The sequence below is a fragment of the Sinocyclocheilus rhinocerous genome, unplaced genomic scaffold (genome assembly GCF_001515625.1).
Source record: "Sinocyclocheilus rhinocerous isolate Xijiao unplaced genomic scaffold, SAMN03320098_v1.1 scaffold185, whole genome shotgun sequence".
Taxonomy (NCBI): Eukaryota; Metazoa; Chordata; class Actinopteri; order Cypriniformes; family Cyprinidae; genus Sinocyclocheilus; species Sinocyclocheilus rhinocerous.
Genome location: NW_015662163.1, coordinates 112049 through 132380, shown reverse-complemented (window position 1 = coordinate 132380; position 20332 = coordinate 112049). Strand labels below are relative to the sequence as shown.

At 36.7% G+C, this 20332-nt stretch overlaps 3 protein-coding genes and 1 pseudogene across 7 annotated transcripts in view; 1 reads left to right on the top strand and 3 right to left on the bottom strand.

The window, feature by feature from the left end:
• Nucleotides 1-898: 898 nt before the first annotated feature.
• On the bottom strand, nucleotides 899-3879 carry LOC107727610 (headcase protein homolog). The gene is made up of 3 exons (XM_016537532.1): nucleotides 3854-3879; nucleotides 1445-1599; nucleotides 899-1343 (listed from the first exon to the last, which is right to left on the bottom strand). The coding sequence occupies exons 2-3, from the start codon at nucleotides 1589-1591 to the stop codon at nucleotides 1179-1181; spliced, it is 312 nt and encodes a 103-aa protein (XP_016393018.1). The 5' UTR covers nucleotides 1592-1599; nucleotides 3854-3879; the 3' UTR covers nucleotides 899-1178.
• Nucleotides 3880-4456: 577 nt separating this feature from the next.
• Nucleotides 4457-7326, bottom strand: LOC107727609 (costars family protein ABRACL-like). The gene is made up of 3 exons (XM_016537531.1): nucleotides 7055-7326; nucleotides 6182-6250; nucleotides 4457-5263 (listed from the first exon to the last, which is right to left on the bottom strand). Exons 1-3 carry the CDS (start codon nucleotides 7119-7121, stop codon nucleotides 5079-5081), a joined length of 321 nt encoding a protein of 106 aa, XP_016393017.1. The 5' UTR covers nucleotides 7122-7326; the 3' UTR covers nucleotides 4457-5078.
• Nucleotides 7327-7707: 381 nt separating this feature from the next.
• On the top strand, nucleotides 7708-10479 carry LOC107727611 (mitochondrial uncoupling protein 4-like; annotated as a pseudogene).
• A 6518-nt stretch (nucleotides 10480-16997) lies between these two features.
• Nucleotides 16998-20332, bottom strand: part of ncoa1 (nuclear receptor coactivator 1) — a 62959-nt gene continuing 59624 nt past the window's right edge. For all 5 annotated transcript variants that reach the window (XM_016537523.1, XM_016537527.1, XM_016537525.1 and 2 more), the window contains 4 exons: nucleotides 19105-19501; nucleotides 18816-18990; nucleotides 18525-18711; nucleotides 16998-17808 (listed from right to left, as the gene is read on the bottom strand). In XM_016537523.1, the coding sequence (XP_016393009.1) occupies nucleotides 17641-17808; nucleotides 18525-18711; nucleotides 18816-18990; nucleotides 19105-19501 (927 nt within the window). In that variant the 3' untranslated portion in view covers nucleotides 16998-17640. The remainder of the gene's footprint in view (nucleotides 17809-18524; nucleotides 18712-18815; nucleotides 18991-19104; nucleotides 19502-20332) is intronic.

Here is a 20332-nt window from a genome sequence, read left to right as displayed (position 1 = left end):
TTTGTTCTGTAGGAACAAACTACACTTTGTTAAAAATGATAAGATTCAGATCAAGTCAGAGAATACTGAGTTATACCTGCAGGCAGTCCTGGCTTCTAACAGAATGTGAATTTATATTAGGAGCAGCAGTTATGGCCATGAGTGGGAATGAGGAAGCCAGCGGGTCTGTACTTAACTTGACCTTTAGCCTGAAGCATACAATATAAAGACATTTAAAAATACACATTGAAAATAGTGTTCACTAAGCTTTGTGTTGACAACTGTGTACGCATTAGATCATTTAATCTTGAGTTACTGTACATAGTAGTAATGTGTAGCTACTGTGTTTGGCTTTTGTATGGCAGAAGAGATGTAATCTTTGACATATTTATAAGGCTTTAAAATAGTTATTTTTCGCAGAAAAATCATAGCCAACTGTCCAGCAGATCTAACGGTCTGCTAGACGTTAACTACACATATTATAGATGCTTGTTGTATGAATGCATTTTAGTGATGATTTATTATTAGACAATAACAACCATGCCTTAGTTACTGTTTCCAAAAGAGTTTGTTGTTCCACAAGAGTTTCCACAAATTGTTCTAGTACATTTAAATTTGATCTAAAAATTGATTTATTTCTCTCACTCAGTAAATGTCCTTGTCTTCCAAGATTCACAAACCAAAGGTTGTCCACATGAGAGAGAGCCTTCTCATTATTTTATCAAAGAAGCTGCTTCATCTGCAATAATGATGTTCATTGAGCATTGCTATTTGATATGGAAAACGGGAATTATGTAGTCAGGCCCTGAGCGGATGAGATTGAGATCAAAAAGATAACTGACCAAGCCGTGGAATAATTAATAATTACTCTGAGAAAGGAAGTATCCTTTTATGTATTTTATTGTTTTCTTGTACAAAAGAGCAAATTTGGCATACAGAGATACATTCACTTGTCACAGTATTGTTGCTTTGTTTTTTAAATGCAAGCTCAAACATTTCAAGGATGGCGTTAGAATATATGCAAAAGCACACCCTCTTTCCCTTAATAAAAGACACGCTCTCCGTCGATCAGCATCGTATGCTTTGATTCTTTCTATTTTGTTCCTAATTCCACACAAAGTGTTGACAAGAGCCCAAAATAAGTAATTCTATCAATAGAAAAAACAGGGGAAAATACTAGCATGCAAATGCAACTTTTGTCAATAAGCTTCGAGAACTTTGAACGAGGAGAATGGCTTTACAAAGTGATAGTCCAGATTGCCACAGTGAGGACACTGCTGTACATTGCTGTACTCAGAGAAATACTGCATGCCCACACGTACATCTATGACAGGTTTCCCACAATGCTTGCAGTTCAGCCGGGCCTAGGCAGACAGAGAGTTGTAGTGCATTTAAAACAGAACTTTAGCTATTTATATATATAACTATAAAGTATATAATTTATGAGCACAAACAAACTGATTACCTGGCAGCATGGTGATGCAGCCAGTATGTCGTATGTGTACATTGTGCCCAGCTGGTGCCAGCTTCCATCCCACCTGGATTTGCACTTTATACACACGATTTTGTGCACTCCTTCCAGGCAGTCCACACAGATGGCATAAAGGTGCATCAGCCTCCCTTTAGAACATAAACAGAAAACCCTTTTCAACTGCAATTAGACTCTAATTAATGAAAATATATTCTAATGGGTTTTAATGATATGCCATGATCAAAGCATTATTATCGGTCACAGCTGCTTTGCTTCTTTATTAGAAGAAGAAAAGGATTCGCTCTATTCCCAATCAACTCAAAGTAATTGATGTTTTTGGTTCTTTGCTCAAAACCTTGATTTAGTCTTCAACGACAGTCATATTTCATTCTCAAATGCTACTTAATGGTGCTTGAATTGTTTTTGCAGTGGTAAAATTATTATCATGCACAGTTTATGAACTGTCTCAGCTCAGTGTTATTTAATAAAAATGGAAAAGCTGGGAATGGAAATGTTTTTGCTGTTCTTGCTATATCAACCATTAACAGTGAGCCTGCAATGTTCCAAAAAAGTCGTCAAACTTTTTTCTAACCAGGGCAAAAGAGACTATGAAAGAAATGACAATGTAAACCAAGACTAAAAACAAGGCAATAACTGATATTTTTGTTTTAGGGATATTGATAACATCACTACTGTAAAAACATCGATACTAAAAATTTGCTAACCACAAAAATGGGAAATTAAATATTAAATATTAAATTCTATACAATTTATTTTTAAATAAATACAAAATAAAACAATACAAAATAAATAAAATTCATAATTCATTATGAGATTAGTGTAAGATTTCACTTCACAATGTTATTGAATTATTAGGGTTTTAAAAGGTTACCTTTAAATGAGTGTTAGAAGATGGCAAAAGTAATCTAAATCTAACCAATAATGATGGAAAATAAATAAATATTGTCAAGCTACCGATACGGAACGTATGTATTGTGAATCCCTAATGTATATTTTTGCTTAATATTAAATAAATATAAAAGTGATGTCATAAATTTGATAGTGACAAAATTGCACAAAAATGCACGTCTGCCAAATGAATAAATGTAAGTGATTTGTCTTAAGCACTGATGTTATTAAAGTGTTGATGTCAAAGGCTACACCGATCGATCTTCAAGCGGAACACACCTCTTTACTCTGGCGTGACACGTGACCGAGTCTAATCGCAGTCTCTGCGATTGAAAAATCGTGTTTTTTCATATCGCGATATTATCGCAAATGCAATTAATCGTTCAGCCCTATTGGACAGCGCTGCTTCTTCTGTGTGAATTCTTATTGTTCACTACCTTTCAATCCAGACTATGTAAGTATAGAGTGACAAATGTCAATGTGTTTTCTCTCATGCACTTAAGCAAAGTTGTATAAATTCAGCTGCAGCAACAAAAAAATGTTTCTTTTTTTATCTGGCTCAATAATCGCTCTGACTGGGTTTCTCTCACTGAGCGTGTTAAAGTGAAAACATGGAGTGGAGTCAGGTGATTAAAGCACTTTCTAACGCATTTAGGAACAGCCCTGTCGATCCGCTCCACTCATAAAAACGGTTCCAGTCCAGATTTTTTTTATGCATCACTAGTGACCAGCAAAAGTTTTCAGAACTATTTTTGTTCGCGGTGAAGACATACAATTTGCCTAAAACCTACTGGAGTTATCGGTCAATAAATAGTAATAATCATGCTGTAGTACTAAATATTACCTGTGCCCTAATATTCAACAGCTCTTGCTGCAAATATTCCATTATTCATAGCTGCCACTCAAAGATAGATACCACTTCCATTACCTCAAGAGCCAAAGCCATTCTATGCATTATTAAACACTCTAACTGCACATCATTAGGGTGATACGACCTGTCATTACACAACACTGATCTCCAAATCACATGCAACTCCTTGCCAGGTGCATCTACCCTTGAACAAGGCCTACGCAACCACCTTGTGCAGGACGGTAAGTGAAAACACGGAAATCTCCATGCAATGTCGTAACAATTCTGATGGCGATGACGCGCACAAAACAAGTTGCTGCAAGTGAGAGAACATTAAAAGGAAGGTAACGCTCGCTCGCGCACGTTCAGGGAAACGTACCGTTCGGTAGAACATTCACTGAAGTGACGTTCTTCTTAACTTACCGCTTCTATTGTCGCTCGGCGGACCCGCTGTCGCTCCAGTCAACACCGATAATTTGAACTCTGTAAAACTTGTGAGCTGAGAAATTTTTCTGATGCAGAATAAACTGTAGAAATATATGGAACACTGATGCACAATAACACTTTTCACACTAATATTTTTTTTTATATGAAAAGTAAATGAGAACCAGCCCCTTTTGAGTGTGAATAGTGGATTCGCTCACCTTGTAAATGGCAAGGTACATCATACTCAATCGACTTTCTTTCCTCAGTGGAACAGAAAAAGAAATGTTAGAATGATTCACTTTCATTGTAGGTGAAAAGAAGATGCAACGAAAGTGAACGCCGGTGACTAAGGCGAACATCTTTTGTGTCTCAGGAAAAAAAAATTGAGCTTGGAACAACATGAGGGAGAGGATTTAAATTTCTGGGTGAACTGTTCCTTTAAGGTAACATATATGTAATGCAGATTACAATGCCTTATACACTAAAAAATAGTAATTAAATAAATTCATGTTATTTTGCATGGGGTTCAATGTTTTGCATTCTAACATAAAAATGAACGACTGAATTCAAAAGTAAACCCGAAAATTAACATGAGAAACATTTGAATAAAGCAAACCTTCACCAAATTCATGAAGGGGCATCTATTTACAGACAGTGTGATTCAAGCTCTATTTAATTGTTGAAGTCTTTATTTCATATTGCTCCTCACGCTAAGGTCTTCCTGAGCATGAAATGGCACAAACTACACTATTGGGAGCCTTATAACATTTGTACAGACATAAATAACAAAAACAGCACAAGTACAATGTGAGGATGTTTTGGCAAGAGCTTTATAAACCCGAATATCACACTGGAACAGTTCAGATGATTTGTTGAACTTTTTTTTTTTTTTAAACATTTAATTCCAGAAAATCATACAGCAGATAAATGTTACTTACTATTTATGTTTATCAGCCTTTGAGATGTTATAGCACATATAACCTGAATGACCATGAATAATTTCACAGTAATGGTACTGCAAACAAACAACCTCATGATTACAGTAAAAGACAGCAATTATGCAGTCTACAATCAATACAGTCAGAATAGGACATCAGAGGTATAATCTGTAAAACTGATATTAACCTGCGTGGATATTCATTTCCGTTAGGTTGAAAAAAGTATTTGATTAATTCATTCAATCCCAGAAAACCAGTAACATGATCATGCACACTATAATTGTTAGCCGTTGAGCTGACTGAACAGGGAAGATTGCTACTTTAAAAAAAAAAAAACTGTGCAGATCACTCCCCTGAGAGAGAAAAAGTTGCTGTATAAAAATATTCCAATCCAGTATACAAAAATTTTACATTCTCAAGTATATATTTCCATATCAAAAATGTAGCAATGACATGTCAAAAACACATTTGTACTTTTTACTTGAGTTTAGAAAAGACTGTAGATTCAGTCCTGCAGTAATATGACATCAACGTTGTCGTGAACTCCTTGCAGTAAGAGCTCCCCTTCGAATGTGATGAGCTTCTTTCGCTTGGCCGCTTTCAGCGTTCCGACCAAAGCTTCAAAGAGGTTGGCACATTGGTCATCATTAAACAAGACTCCAAATTTGACACTGATCTTCCCATCTGCGTCTGAGACAGTGAGAATGGTCAGGGTTCGCTCTAAATCATCATCAATAGCAACCCTGAATATCCAATTAACATTTACTGTATGTACTTAATAAAGCACCAAAACAATATAGAATAAGTGTTAGCAAATCTCAAAAACGAGCAGTATGAGGAATCATTAGCCTGGTTTGAGTAAATACCGTAGAGTATTGAGAGTACAGTACAGTATGTCAACTAATAGAAAGTAAACGTGCACTTCTGATATAAGGACTTGATATTTCAGTATGAACAGTACTGCTCCTATTTATCCAGAACTCCTCATCTAAAGAAGCATCAAGACCTGCATTGTTAGTAAATTATGATGTGTAAAGCCATCTTAGTGCATACATGTGAATGAATGTAGATTTCAACAGGTTATATAATATACAATATATTAAAGTGATGATTTCTGAAGGATCATGTGACACTGAAGACTTAAGTAATGGCTGTAAATGACATTTTAAAAATATATTAAAATGGAAAAAAGTTCTTTTAAATTGTAATATTTCACAATATTAATGTTTTACTGCATGTTTGACCAATTAAATGCAGCCTTGGTGAGCATAAAAGAATTATTTCAAAAACATTAAAAATCGTAATTAATTTTATCCACCAACGTATGTTTATAGATATGGACGTTTGAAATACAAAATCTAATTTCTAATTTAAACCTGAAAATAAATGTTTTGGAGAAATGTTATGGTGTAGAATAAATATGAAATATTAAGTTTATGCATTATATCTAGGCCTCCAAACCAATAAGTTGAACAATAATACATTTGTGACAATTTTCATTTATCATTTGTAATGGGGAAAATAGGCAAAAATTATTATTTTCACCTGCGGTCCCATGCAGACTTTATCCCTAACAATGATGTTGATCAAAAATAGCACGAGACTTACTTGTACTGCCCAGTCGACGAATCTCATCAACGAGCAGTGTAACTTCATGTTCCACATTCATTTTTGTCACTGAAAGTATACATGCATGTTAATACTGTAAAGGCTTACTTTTTTTACCTACTCTATAGCCTACTGCATTAAGTCTTTCAAAGACTTAAAGATATACTGAGACTATAGCCATCTTTGGGTCAAGCAATGCTGATTCAAGTTTGAGTATGCAACTGGAATAAATAATAGTTCGTTTAAAGCGTTCTGAGTATTCTTACGTGGATTACAACAATAAACACATGCTGAATAAATCGCTAAACTGATTTTGACACTCATTCTCCACTTTAAATGCTTTATATAGCGCCCTCTCTGAGCGAGTTGAGAATTGCAACGCCGCACCCTACCGGCTTATTGCAGATGCTGACCATATAAAGACTATAATTACTTATCATCTTGAATTTTGATTAAGAAAATGACATGTGTGGCCCGCATGGTTAATACCATACCGTAGGTTAAACATAATGAGGCGTAATTAATAAACGGCAGCACGGCTTTCACGGAGCACGAGGATTATCATTTGATTAAGCAATGCGGAAGTACGAATCTGAACACTGAAAGTGAAGGAAATGTGTGAAATATTGTATTAAAGCAAATTGTGAATCGCATATAATTTGAATTCTATCATCACACAGATTGAATTCCCTAACGTACACATAAACAAACAAACACTTTTTGTGAGTAAATCTATTCACACTGCATCAAAGAGGTTTGCACTCAGATTCTGGATTATTAATCCATAACTCCATTAGGAAAACATGTATTCGGATAAATAACTCATTAATATCAAAAAACATTCCAAAGCGGTAAAATAATCAATCTACTTACCTTTGTGGTGGTTTTGTGCCGCCGCTCTGCTGACTATAGGCTGATTGAAATGAGAAAGCTCTACCATAGATGGCTTTGGGTGTGTGTGACGTCACATTAAACGGCCCTCTTTAGATTAACCAAGTGGTTACAAAGTAATTTGTTAACCTAAAGTGATTTTTTTGGATACACTTGGAATGGCAGGTCCCCTAATTGTATGGCGCTTAGTGATGCCATATATCAACAAAATGTACAGTTTTTAAGAGTTACTTGGCAACATTCCATGAAAATGCTGTCCATCCATAAATGTTTGAGATATGAAATTTCATTTATTAGACACCAGGTGGCAGTAAATAGCAATTTATTGCTGATTACTGCTATTACGGTGACATTTGGTTTGTAGCCAATGAGCTTTTTAAAAAATGTTTTTGTGTATTCGACAGTTCGACGTTAATATAATATTGTGTATATGACTGTATAAAAATATAAAAAAGATAATAGGCGACAGACAGACAGATAGATAGATAGATAGATAGATAGCGAATGTGCTATTTAATAGTATTTAAATATTAATTTTAATGCCAGCGAAAAGCGCATGCCTACGAAAATGACGGGCGGTCTTACGCAAGTAGCTTAATTACGTATGTTTGTCGACGCCCCTTTGGTGTGGGAAATGTGGTTTTAAGTGCCTGACGCTTCTTTTGTAGTCTAGTCTGCAACGTATTACGTAAGGGGGTCGGTATAAGTACACCGACCAACCGGCATGGCTTAAAAAACGGCTTCGCCTCTTATTAAAGGTCGTAGTCCTGTCTTGTACAATGTAGGCTAAACATTTAAAGAGAATGCACTCCAGGTTCGTGGTTCTTTGGGAAATCGTTGTATAATTACTTTCATAATTTATTTCAGTGGGAATCAGAGGACACCTGCAATGTCTCCTGTACAAGAAAATTCGCGGTGGCCCCGAGAATCAAAGTTCACTCTGTCAGCATGTGCTGCAACTGTTGCAGAATTAGGTAGCTACACATCCTTTCTAGTTTTTAATATATCAAATTTTTAAAAAAACATTTTATATATTTATATAATAATTAATATCTACAATTTATTCTAAGAATTGATTTAAAGTGCATGTCTTCTGTGTGTGTGTTTTTTTTTTAATACAATTTTTATGTGAGTCACATTCCCTTTGGACCTTACTAAAACCAGACTTCAGATACAGGGTGAAGGTGGTTCCCGACAGCACGGTGGAAGTGTACAGCCTCCAAAACACAGGGGCATGCTGAGCACAGCTTTGGGTATAGTGCGAGAAGAGTGTTTCAGTGGGAATCAGAGGACACCTGCAATGTCTCCAGTACAAGAAAATTCGCGGTGGCCCCGAGTATCAAAGTTCACTCTGTCAGCATGTGCTGCAACTGTTGCAGAATTAGGTAGCTACACATCCTTTCTAGTTTTTAATATATCAAATTTTTAAAAAAACATTTTATATATTTATATAATAATTAATATCTACAATTTATTCTAAGAATTGATTTAAAGTGCATGTCTTCTGTGTGTGTGTGTTTTTTTTTATACAATTTTTATGTGAGTCACATTCCCTTTGGACCTTACTAAAACCAGACTTCAGATACAGGGTGAAGGTGGTTCCCGACAGCATGGTGGAAGTGTACAGCCTCCAAAACACAGGGGCATGCTGAGCACAGCTTTGGGTATAGTGCGAGAAGAGTGGCCCTTGAACCTGTGGCAAGGGGTCACACCAGCTATCTACAGACATATAGGTAGAATGTTAATTGCAATGATCTTTATTAACAAACTGAGTTATATGCATGTATGGAATAATACTTGCCTGAATTAATAAATGCATGTATTTGAATCCCCTTCTGACCTTTGGAATTCTTCATCTTTAGTGTATTCAGGCGGCAGGATGTTGGCTTATGAACAGCTCAGGGAATCAGTCTTGGGAAGATCTGAAGATGGCATTTTTCCAGTCTGGTGAGGGAAACATCTGTGAAATATGAAACAGGACAGTGATTAAAGTCTAAATAGATCTGTGATGATGTATGTTCTGTGATGTGTATAGGAAAGCAGTGATTGGCAGTATGATACCAGGTGCCTTGGGCCAGTTCATCGCTAGTCCAACAGATCTAGTGAAGGTTCAGATGTAAATGGAGGGCAGGCGCCGTCTGGAAGGGAAGCCACCAAGGTGAGGCATAGACTTACAGGAATAGTTCACTCAAAAATGAAAATTTGCTGAAAATGTACTCATCCTCAGGCCATCCAAGATGTAGATGAGTTTGTTTCTTCATCGGAACAGATTTGGAGAAATTCAGCATTACATCACTTGCTCACCAAAGGATCCTCTGCAGTGAATGGGTGCCGTCAGAATGAGTAAATGTTTGGGTGAAGTATTCCTTTAATTCATCCCTGTTAAAAACTTTTTAAATGACAACTTATTCTGAATGTTTTTTTTAAACTGACAGAATACATGGGGTTTATCATGCTTTTACGAAGATCATAGCAGAGGGAGGAATACGAGGCCTTTGGGCTGGATGGGTTCCCAGTGTTCAGAGAGCTGCATTGGTCAATTTAGGAGGTACAGTAGTCAAAACTTCTAGAGATCTATTGGCAGCTGCACTTTTGCAGCTGCCAATAGATATTTTTTCATTTTCAAATATTTTTTCATTTTATTTTACATATAGATCTCTTGACATATGATACCGTAAAGCATTCTCTACTGACAAACACCTCCATACCAGACAACAGCATTTGTCATGGATTGGCAAGGTGAAATTCTGTTAGACTACTAATGTTGACATAGATAATAAATGTCATGTTGAACAGTTTGTACCAAAACATTTTCATAGCATATGCTCAGGATTGGTTGCAGCTATTATGGGAACACCAGCTGATGTGGTGAAAACTAGAGTAATGAACCAGCCACGGGATTCAAATGGAAGGTTAGTTTTGTGTATTATTTTTTTAAAGCTGATGTGTAGTTAAGTAAGAACATTATTTAACTTTGTTATAATAACTTATTTTTTTTTACAATTCTGTTGCAGGGGTCTTCTCTACAAGTCTTCTACTGACTGTCTGGCTCAGTCAGTGAGAAAAGAAGGATTTGTTCCCTCTATAAAGGATTTCTACCAACTTGGTTTAGAATGGTATTATGATTTTAAATATTACTTGAGTTTATTAAAGTTTTATTGTCGTGTGTTGTTATTCTAACTCTGTTTTTGTTCCCAGGCTCCCTGGTCTTTGACGTTCTGGCTTACATTTGAGCAAATGAGACGAGCAATGGGCATCAGCTCATTTTGATGATTTTAAGAGTTGGACCTAGAGTATTTTTCTGAGCTGAACATTCCAGACCTAATTTTTATAGGTGTGAATTTAGTCGTATACAGGTACACGCTGCAGGACATGAATATTAGGATAAAGTTAAGATTGATCACTGTATGTCTTGGAAAAAAAATAAAATGGCATAGCAATCATTCAAGCCTTTTTTATAAAAAAATGACAGTTCTCTCTCTCTCTCTTTTTTATACCTTTAAGCAATATTTTACTGTTTAAACTGGTCTCCCAATCTGATTATTTTATATTATTATGGTGTTTATTAAATGACTTTTTATTTTTATAGTTTTCATTTTAATACGATTTTGTTCATTTTTACTGTTTTTAATGTCTATATTATATGTTTATTTTAATACATCAAGTTAAACTAAATAAAAGTGTGAAATGTTGCCTTTGCAATTAATGAAAATGAAATAAGTTGAAGTTTTTTTTATATGTTTATTATAAGTAACATATTGTTTTATGGGTTTAGTTTTACTTAACTATAACTGGAAGACCAACCAGGACCACAAAACCATGGGCTGGTTTACAATGTTTTTCTACAGGGAAAGCTGTGCTATCCTGATAAAGATTTATTAAAATATACTGTAAATATTTTGTGAGCTGCAGTTTTTTTTTTAAGCCTGTAGAGAGGACCTTGCCTCAGACATGTGAGGAAAAACACTCAAAAATACACGTTTTGTTATACCAACAAGAATTTGAAATTCAAAACAATGCATAGAGCATGCTTTTCTTTCTACAGAAAAAGCGTATATGTATTCAAATTATATTGCACAAAAGACTAAATAAGTAACGCATATTTCAGAAAACCTAGTGAGATAAAGGTAAAAACATCTTTATTATATGCATTTAAACATTAATGAGCAGAGTCCTCAAACAACCACTAGAGGGCATCCAGTCAAAAAATGTTACCAGTGAGGAAATAAACCCGGAACGTAAACATGAACCCGGCGATGTGTCATTTCCGGTCAGGCTATTTTCACATTCAATAAAATGGCAACGCCGAGCAGTGGCACTTCCCGGCGGTTAGTCCAGTATGTGATCGTCCGATCAGACCTGATACACACTTTATCATGGCCTTTAGGGGCGGTTATAACTCAAGCCTGTCACGCGGCCACTGCTGCCATTCATTTACACTACAGTGACCCTGATACTCAGGAATATCTGGCAGAACTGGACAGCATGCACAAAGTAGTGCTGCAGGTTAGTACTGCAATTACATCACATGCACCATGTGCTTCTTTCCCTGCACTGCTGGGTTGGATTATATAGTAGTCTTCGATTTCTTATGGTTGACAAATACTACCAAAGCCAATAGCAGACACACAAGTGACAAATGAATGAATAATTAAGATTTTTTTTTCATGAAGTTAATATATATGTACACTTTATAGTTTCAAAGTTTTTTTCCCCCACAGGCTCCAGATGAGGCATCTCTCAACACTCTTTCCAGTACTCTACGTGAAAAAGACATTGCACATAAACTGTGGATGGAGCAGCCTGAGAATATCCCCACATGTTTGGCATTGAAGCCCTACCCTAAAGAGACTGTGCAGCCATTTCTAAAAAAGTTCAAGCTTTTCAAGTGAATTCTGTAAGAATTGTGCAATATTCTGAAATGTACTGTACAATGTAAACCCAAAGAGTGGTCAGAATGGAATTTGGCTGAATGAACCTGCTAAAACACCCTTAACATCACATCTTTGGTTTTCATCCACATTTTGTCTTGATTTATCTCAGTGGCAAAAGATTACTCACTGAAGTTGTGTTAGTACTGTAAGTTCTGTAATATCTAAAATGAAAACTGAATGTCGTTATTCTGCATTGTGATCAGTTTGGGCAATACATTTCATCAGTGTCGACAATGGAAAATGAAATAATCTCAAATGTTTTTAAAATGTATTGGAAGGGCTTTTGAAGTATGTATGCTTTAACAAATTAATAGTTTAAACTAAGACGTAAGATGTGCTGGTGGGTTAGTAATTATGGACTGTTAAGGTTCATATGTGCAGTGAGGGAGTTACATCGTGACCAGTGATGCTCGATTCTTGAGAGAATGACTCTTTTTACCTTGGATTCTCGAACAAAAGAGCCTTATGAGCCGTTTGTATTTTTGGGAAGAAAAAAATAATAACATGGTGACCAATAAAGTTCGATTTTCTTGTTAATGACTGAGTGAGCCGGTTCTTTTTAGTGAATCAAGGTTACATCGCGACCAGTGAAGCTTGATTCTCGAGGGAATGATTCTCATGAGCCGGTTCTTTCAATGAATCACGAAGTTACATCGTGACTAGTGATGCTCGATTCTCGAACGAAAGAACCTTACGAGTCGGTTCTTTTTAAGTGAATCAAAGAGTTACATTGTGACTTGTAAAGTTAGTCTTTTTCGAGTTAACTACTCCTATGAGCCGGTCTTTTTAGTCTATCAAAAAGTTATATAGTGAACACTTAAGTTCGATTCTCGAGTGCATTACTTGCGAGTCGGTTCGTTTTAGTGAATTACAAACACTTAATCTCAAGTAATATGACTTATTAAATCATTAATATCAGACTCCATTAACTAAGAAGGCGTAATGTTTTTCTTAAGATCAGTGAGAACTACCCGACTGATTGTTCATATGACAATGTATAGTTAAAAAAAATACACATTAAGTTTTTTGTACTGCATTTCCAAGTATTGTTTCATCAAAACAATAATTAGTGCAACTGTTACGTGAACAGTTTAAATAGCTTACGATTCCCTAGATATAAAGATGGCACTTGCAGTCCTTTTTTACATGGTGCTTTATTGCAATGTGTTGCATTCTCATATTCATGGATGTTATAGAGATTTGTTAGTCAAAGCATAATTTCCTTCAAGGTATGTATCTTCACCTTGGAAAAGCAACAAAGGGGCCATATGCACGAGGTGTGAGTGAATGTTTCTTGTTTGTCTGAGTGTAGGTGTATGCATATGTGTGTGTGTGTGTGTGTATGTGTGTAAACTTCAAATCTCAGTTAGTTTGAGCAGCCACATAATTCCATGAAATGGACAAGAAAAATAAGACTGATTCAGTAGATGCAAAACATAGTTTTGCAGCCCGCAGGACAATCCTGCAGGTGCTGGACCCAGCATGTGCCTGATTGTCTACAACGTCCTAAGAAAGGTAGGATTCTCCAGATAAACCTGGATATAGAGAAAACAAACAAAAAAATAAATAAATAAAACCATGACAAAACATGCAGAAGTCTCCCAGATACATCTTCATTCATAATGTCCCACACACAGCTGCAATGATACCTCTTAAGAAAAAAAAAGTTCACAAGTATTATACAAAACTGGACAAAATGAGTAAAATGTATATATCTATATATATTTGTTTATTTATATTAATTTTACAGGTGAAAAGTGGAACCTTGCCTTGAAAGAACGAGTGCCGTTTCAGTGGAGCTAAAAACACATGACTTCCCTTCACCAATACAACTAATATCTGTATATTAATAAGGCAGCACTTACAATATGCGAAAAATCTCAGGTAAACAGTAGCTACTGTAGATGATACCATGTAGAGATGGCATCTGAATGACGAGGAGAGTGTGTGGTGGTCGATACGTAGGATTCACTACTATGATATGAGGAAATGCAGATTGTACGAGTTTGCATAAATGGTTCTTAGCACTTGGCACTGAGCGTGCAGGGCCTGAACTACGATGAGCAGAAAGCAGAGTTCGATGAGGAATGTCTTCAAAAGATAAAAGCCAGGAGCGCGCCGGCTAACAGGACGGGGCAAAGGGGAGGTGGAGCACCTGAAGAAGATGGGCATAGTTAGATCTACGGTTCTGCAGAAAAAACAAACACCCATGTAGCAAAGGCTCCGCTACCCTGCTCTGTTAAGGGATCCAATGGTGAGGGCCTGACAAGCCAAGTTCTTCCTGAAGAACCTGAGACGCGTTTAGATTTTTTTCCCGAGGAAAGCGAAATGGCATTTCTCTTTGCGAAAATACATTCAGGGGGTATTTGTTTTTGTCTTCGTCTTTTTTTCCCGATAGTCTGATTTAAACATGGCCTCTTTTCCTTGTAATTCATGTATAAAGTGCAAAACTAGATTGTATTCCTTGCAAGTTCCTGGTACATTTAGGTTTTTTAGTAAAAAACGTCATGTAAAATACAGCAAAAGTCTTACAAAGGTCAGTATAAGAAAATCCTCATAAACAAGAAAACGTTCATCAAACGGTGAGGAGCAGTCCTCTACGCTGAAAATATGTACAAGAGGCACCTCAAATTTGGTATAAAGAATCCAGCTAAATAAAGTCAAATATCTAAGTATAGTTGCATCAGTATGGTTTTCTCGCTTTTAGCCCGAATAGCTCAAAGCCACTTGTTTCGAACTACAAATTATGTATATCCTTGAGTTAAAAAACTAAATTTAGGAAAAACAGGAGATATTTGTTAGCATGCATTGCTGGAATACTGCATTCAAAGCAATAATCCGTTTTGAGTGTCAGTTTTAAAACAAAAGCCAAATGCTTTTCATTTAACCTCTAAAGGTGCATAGCTAGCGGTTAGAAATCGGTCTTCCTGAAAACAGTGACTAAAGTTCCTCCCGAAGAGGCAATTTGCATGTTTGGTAGATAAGGAGCAACGGGGGAACGTCTTTGAAAAGAATCAAACCAGCTAGGGGAATAATGTCCAAAAAGTAAAGACAAAATGGTAGTGTTATATGGGACGCCTATTCAGGAAAAACTCAATGCTACATTTGTCCAATTGCATGAACCTTGCATATGATATGGATCTTTTAGTATCTTGAAGCTTTGGTCATATTTCCGTTCTTGTCTTCAGAGCGTTTACGTTCCCAAACCAAGGTTCCACTTTGTCAGAGCTGTTTAAACTTTGACAACAGAGAAATTAAATAATATGGCCTTTTTTTTTTTTAAATTAACCCGTACAAAAGCCAGTCCATGCTGCTTCTCCCTCAGCAAAGTCACATTCAGCAGTCGCTAAACCATTCTCACATATAGAGCAATCTCAACACCCACAGGAAAAGTTGCAGGTATTCCAAAAAAAAAAAAGATAGAAAGAAAAAAAAGAAAATCAAAATCAGGACATTTGTCTGTTTTTCCATTTTAAACACCAGATATACAGTATTAATCACACACATACACGCTTTCAGACAGCCATGCACATCACAAAACCAAAAAAGAAAAAAGAAAAAAAGAAAAAAATGGAAGCAAGTAGTTATTACCACAAACTCGGAGCACTACATTGATTCTGAAAAGATATATATTCACATTTATCTGTTATATACACAATACTTTGATAATCCAGGTTCTGAATAGTTCTATTGTACCTTGATGTTGTGTAGTGACTGTGAGAGCCGTTATAAACGAGAAAACAAAACAATAAAAACATTATTAATAGGCGCTGTTTGCTAGTTTGGTATATTTGGCATAAACACTGTAGTGATGACAGGTAGGGTTCATTAAATTAATCTTATCCACTGCATAAAAAACATTTTACCTGTACAGGAAAGCCTGTTCCCCAAAGAGGAGGGCAGAAATGATTAACTACGACATCTGCGTTTAAATGTTATGTATTTGTCAATTCATCTCGCTTTTCGTAATGTCTATGTACATAGCAAAAAGAGGCTCGATCTCAACAGTACATACTGCCGGCTGAATTTCGTAGACGAATGAGAATCTGCTTCACGAAATTTGACTTTTTTTCCGGTAAAGACAATCTAAGCTGGTGTAGCATTGGAGAAAAAGAGCCATTCTTTGTATACCGAGCACACGCACAAAGACACAGCACTTAAACTCCACGAAGTGAGTCATGAACAAAAGAACACTGGAGACGGTCGTGCATGCAACACAATTTCGAGCTGTGCTCCAATTATGTCGCACGATTTGTGAAATACCTCGTGCCCACACGTTGAGACATCAATTTCGAGTCTTTTTGTGGGCGTGTCCATTTGATATAAAAAGAATTTGGTTTTCCATTAGTACGTTTCATGTAAACTAGCGAATGTTTAGGTTCGAATCGATCGGGGATGACTAGTAGGTAAATGAACAAAGGATAATGCTGATGAACAGTGTCTGACTGGGCAACAGTAGTCTCATGAGCAGTCAAAGAGCTGGAGAATGCAGCCGACTGTGCGGACGATGCGCGAAACAACACCTCGCTCCTCCAGTCGGGAGAGAGCACCTGTGGTTTTGAAGAGCATCCTTGAAACACTCAACTGTATAATGAAAATCAATGTACAATCTACATTTTTGCAACAGAGGGTTTGTAACATTTACCGGGGTGTTCGATAACCAATATCAATCGTAAAAATTTGAGTACTCGATATATGACAGCGAGCGAGACCCCCCCTGGATGATTACTTTTTGAAATAAAAAGTGACATTACAGATTCTCAAAGTCGTTAAAAAGGAACTGGTGTTAAGTTGATGCGTTCGAAACAAGAGTTGCCTGTAATTTGATGATGTTTCGGTTTTAAAGGAAATTACAAAGTGTGAGCTTGTCCCAACTTTGTCCGTTTGTGCTGTACAATAATACCAACCTGCACAACACGTCGCCGGAAACAACACTGATAGGCTGAGTTGACCCTAAGTGGCTCGTATTCACAGCTGCTGAGGGGGGGAAATGTGTAGGACATTGTTAGAAAACATCTGCTGTTTCAAAACAGTGTTGCCAGGAAAGCCTGCAGCAGAGGGATACGCACTACAGAGCAGTCTCCCATTCTGGCGATGCTTGTTCTGAAAACAACAGAGAAAAACCAACGAACCCAAACAAAACAAAAAAAAATAAAATGACAACAAACAGAACAGACTAACAAATAAAAAGAGGTGGGAAATTCCTCCCATCATCAGGCACTACTGAGGAGAGCCTATCAGTCACAGATCCAGCTGAAACTGAGCAATATACCATGAACATAGCAACACAGCCTGCCCCAGTTTCCAATCCGACCAATCCGAGCTCAGCTGCTGCGCTGCTCTCCAACAAGCACTGCAACGTTGGCCTGACCGACAGGACGTGTAGCCTGCTGAAGCAGCAGGTCCTTTTTTTTTTTTTTTACAGACTTGGCAAATTCTGGAACGTGATCTTTTCTCCTTTCCGGAAACAGACGTTTAAAAAGGTGACCAGGAATGAGCACTTTGTCGAACGGGTATGAAACCTCACAAGCCTGGGCCCAGACACCGACCCTGCAGATATACTGTATAGAAACCAAAGGTGAAGAATAAAAATCTCTACATGTGGAGATAGTCCTCTGACAGACGGTGGGCGGCTCACTCAGTCAGGAGCTGCTGGAGGAGGCTCTTCTGCTGAGACTGGGTTGTGGGAGTCCCGCTCGGGTCCTTCTGGGACCCGATGGGCCCCGACTGGTTAAGGTAGGAGTCACTGCCCACCAGGTTTACCGTGCACTGGACATCAGCGAACACCTGAACCTGCTGTACCTGAGAAATGGGAATGAATGGAAAAGGGAAAGACAGTCATTTTTCGAAATAAATTAATACTTTTATTCAGCAAGGATGCTTTAAGTTGAACAAAATTGACAGTTAACTCTACAAAATTTTTTCATCAAAGAATCCTGAAAAAAAATGTCATGGTCTTCACAAAAATATTAAGCAGCACAACAGTTTCAATCATCGATGACGATAAGAAATGTTTTTTGAGCACCAAATCAGCATATTAGAATGATTTCTGGATCATGTGACACTGAATACTGTTGTAATGGCTGTTGAAAATTCTGCTTTGTCATTAGAGGAATAAATTCCATCTTAAAATATATTAAAATACTGTTAAAAAACGGTTAAAAATGTTATTTAAATTGTAATTATATTTCTCAATATAACTGTTTTACTGTAATTTTGATCAAATAAATGCAACCTTTTGTACAACATGTTTTCTTTTCAAAAACATAAAAAAAATCTTCCAGATTCCAAACTTGTGAATGGTAGTGTACAGTGTTATTATTCATTAATTAAAATAATAAAAAACATTTTCAATAATTGAAAAAATAAACATGAACTGAAATAAAAAAAAAAAAAAAACTTTTACTTTATTAACATTTTACTTCAGCTTGTTGCCAGCATTTCTAAATAAACTAAACTTTTTTTTCTTTGAACTATCCCTTTAAGATATCTCAATAAATAACCAATGACCATCTTACCTGATCGTTACACATTGAAGTGATGTTGCCAAGGATATTGTTGCCCATGCCGACAGATGGTCCAATAGGAGGTAGAGTGCTCACTGCTCCTGACCCTCCAGCCATTGACACGGTGATGCTCATGTTGTTATACACGCCTTGCTGCCCAAAGCTCTGAGAGACAGGCTGGCCTGCCTGGTTATACATACTGACACAAAACAAGAAGAAATGGTTTAAATGAAGATTAATACACATAAAAACAAATTGCATACAGTTTTGTGACCTTTTGGTGACTGATATCAAACACCATACCTGTTGTTGCCCATGGCCTCTTGCTGCCAGTTCTTTATGTCAGGTGACTGATAACCAGGTGGAGGCTGCGCTTGCTGGAGCAGAGGACTCTGGGAGGTGGAGTTCTGAAGTGAAAGCAGGGGGCTGGTCGGACTAAGCTCAGGGGCGAAGGATGGATCTGCTTGCTGGATGATGCCTGTGAGAGACAAATTGTACATTGGCTCTTTTAGGCATCGTGATGGAAGCATTAAAAGTTTTTATTAATATAACCCTGGTGATGATAAATCAGTAGTTTACAAATGAGACATACCAGACCCCCCAAATTGCTGGAAAAGTCCCTGCTCAACAGGAGTGTTCACAGGCCCCCCAAACTGCCCTTGAATGCCTCCCATAATGCCTTGGTTTCCCATGCCCCCCCTGGCAGGCAGCTTGGGGTCCAGAGGTCCTCCCATGGGGTTAAAATGGCTCGGGGAGGTAGGGGTGTTTCCAGGCACAGCGTTGTAGCCTGTAGGAAAGCCGAACTGCTGCTGCTGTGGTGGTGGCTGTTGCTGCTGGGGGCCCTTAGGAACTCGCTGAGCCCCCAGAGGTCCTGTGTTCATCCCCTGCCTCATCAGCATGACCTTCTGCTGCAGAAGCTGCCGCTGGCGGTGCTGGAAACTATAAAGCTCCCGTTGCCGCTGGGCCATCATCTGAGCGTTGAGCGGAGGCTGTGAGAGAGAAGACGGGGCTTTCAGTTTCATACAGAAAAACAAATCATGATTGTGAATGTAAAAATGCACAGATGCATCAATTTGACACAGAAAATGTCTTCTGTACAACAACAGCAACAACAATAATAATGTTTAAATTTTTATATAAAACACATTGCTCTTGTAAATGTATATAAAACAGTAAATAATACTAGTAGTTTTATTTTTTTATCCTTTATGCCTCAAAGCACAACTTTAGTATTAATACATAAATCGCCGCCTTGGAATTATAAGTTTGCATTATGAGTAGTTTTGAGATTTTGAGCTTCAAAGTTTTTGCGTTCCATAGACTTCTGTAGATAGAACCCTTTTTGTTTTCTAAAAAAAGGCCCAAAATGTACACAGCTTACAAAAGAAACATCACATAATGTGAAGAAGTTGTCACAGAATAAGAATATGTGAATAACTCAATTTTGACAAAAATGTCAGATAGAACCTTATAATTCCAAGGCGGCGACAAATTATAATTATTGAAAAATTATTTATTTAATAAATCTGTATACTAATATTAATAATCAAAACATTGAATTAATAATAATAATAATAATATGTATCACTTAAGTTAATATTACAAATATATCAACAATGTATAAAAATAAAAAAGATGTTCCTCTCTCTCTCTCTCTCTCTATATATATATATATAGACATGCACACATAAATTTATTTATAAATACTACCAGCTTATTTATAATAATAATAATAAAAATAATACGGATTATATTTTTATTATTATATAAAAACTAAAATGTATAAACTATATATATATATATATATATATATATATATA

Excerpts from the sequence above, each read along its gene's own strand:
- LOC107727610 (XM_016537532.1), bottom strand. The coding sequence starts at position 1,591 with ATGCACCTTTATGCCATCTGTGTGGACTGCCTGGAAGGAGTGCACAAA. Across the intron at positions 1,344-1,444 it reads CTGCATCACCATGCTGCCAG|GCCCGGCTGAACTGCAAGCA; the intron begins GTAATCAGTTTG and ends CTGTCTGCCTAG.
- LOC107727609 (XM_016537531.1), bottom strand. The coding sequence starts at position 7,121 with ATGGTAGAGCTTTCTCATTTCAATCAGCCTATAGTCAGCAGAGCGGCG. Across the intron at positions 6,251-7,054 it reads GGCACAAAACCACCACAAAG|TGACAAAAATGAATGTGGAA; the intron begins GTAAGTAGATTG and ends GTATACTTTCAG. Across the intron at positions 5,264-6,181 it reads TCGTCGACTGGGCAGTACAA|ACGCAGATGGGAAGATCAGT; the intron begins GTAAGTCTCGTG and ends TCACTGTCTCAG.